The 1,681-nt window shown below is 40.4% G+C and overlaps 1 protein-coding gene across 1 annotated transcript; it reads left to right on the top strand.

Annotated features, from left to right (window-relative positions):
* Positions 1–1,323: 1,323 nt before the first annotated feature.
* On the top strand, positions 1,324–1,595 carry SARC_15565 (hypothetical protein; the record flags this gene model as incomplete). Its single annotated transcript, XM_014290317.1, has 1 exon — positions 1,324–1,595. A coding segment is annotated over one exon (272 nt), but the record flags the coding sequence as incomplete, so codon positions are not given.
* Between the last annotated feature and the right edge of the window lie 86 nt (positions 1,596–1,681).

Here is a 1,681-nt window from a genome sequence, read left to right as displayed (position 1 = left end):
TAATAGATTTATATATATATAGAATAGTAGTGAATATATTTATATTTTAATCCTATGTTATAACAGGATAACCCATAGCATGAGTTTTAGCGATAGTGATGCGTAGTTTGCTGATGAAATCAAACTGTGTGTGCATGGCGAAAAACTGTCCTGGCCATACCTTTGTACTGAATGTATATCCGAAAAGTAGAGTCGTTTGTATATGAAGATACATATCTGCAACTTGTTCATATATTTATATATGTAAAACAGTGTTGAATGTATTCATATGCAAATTCTACAGCAGAACAGAATAATCCACATCTTGGTTTTATTGATAGTGATACATAGTTTGCCTATAATTACAATTATAAAATTATCAAAACGTATGTGCATGACACTAGACTGCGCTTGCCATACCTTTGAACTCAATTTATATACAAAGCATAGAATCACACAGAAGTTCACTTCCTCCGATATAATTTTTTTTTATTCGAAAGAATGGATAAAGCTACCATTTCTATACAATAAGCCTTATGACTTGTGAGGAGGAGGAGGGGGGTAATAGTACAAATGTTAACATCTGTTGAGTTATACGAGGCGGCTATGACAGTAAGTATAATTGTAGATCTAATATGAACAAATCAATTCTAGAGCGCAATCGTAGATCTACAAGTTATCAGTTAATAAATGATTATTTTAATATAACGCAATGTTTGTATACAAACAGGTACATATGTCATACATTTCTGCACTTTCCTAAACGTTTCGATTTGTGGGCCTTAGGCAATGTGAACATGCATACAGATGCAACGGTCTCCTCCCTCTCAAACGACACGGTTACCTTCAGATTGGGTTAATAGTGGTAGTCAATCTCTTTCCATGTGGGTGCTTCGCAGATTGCATTTGTGTCGTACACGTTGCATACACTTACTTAATACAGTATTTGAAAGGTTTACCTCAAATTCTGTTCCGCCTCGTGCACAGATGGGTAAAGCTCATGCACGAACAAACTGAGGCAGTTTAGATATGTATTCTCGCTTACGAAACAAGGTTGATATATATTAGTGTAGTTCAAAAAACCATGTGTGTTTTTTCACCCATTAGCAAATTCAGACTCATCGTTGACAATGAGTGACCTTCATACAATGGCATATTTAGACTCAAGAGTGAGCAGCTGCAGTCTGAACTTGCTCGACTGCGCCTCAGAAATGCACATTGGAGGTCTCCATCTCAATTGACAGATACGTGCTTGTTAAAATTTAATGCGACCATCCGACAGAATAACAACACAGTGACTCCGATTTGTCTGCTCGTCCTAAAACACAGAATGATGTTCTTCAGCAGCACATCTGGGAGCCTGGGAAAATCACGAATCGCTTCAGGGTAACGTCCCTATGCCTGTACGCACCCCGGTTGTGGCAGCACTTTTCCATCCCCTAGCGCTCTTACACGACATGCGCTCACGCACACAGGGGAACGTCCGTACGCCTGCACGCACCCTGGCTGCACAAGTACCTTTACTCAGTTCAACCACCTCCAAATTCACATACGGACCCACACAGGGGAACGTACGTATGCCTGCACACACGCTGGTTGTAACAGCGCCTTTATAACCTCTGGCAGTCTCAAGATTCATGCGCGCACTCACACAGGTGAGCGTCCTTACGCCTGTACGCACCCTGTCTGCACAAGTGCCTTT

Source organism: Sphaeroforma arctica (genome assembly GCF_001186125.1).
Source record: "Sphaeroforma arctica JP610 unplaced genomic scaffold supercont1.6335, whole genome shotgun sequence".
NCBI classification, from domain to species: Eukaryota; class Ichthyosporea; order Ichthyophonida; genus Sphaeroforma; species Sphaeroforma arctica.
Note: the sequence above shows the minus strand (reverse complement) of the source record. Positions and strands in the feature narration are given on the sequence as shown.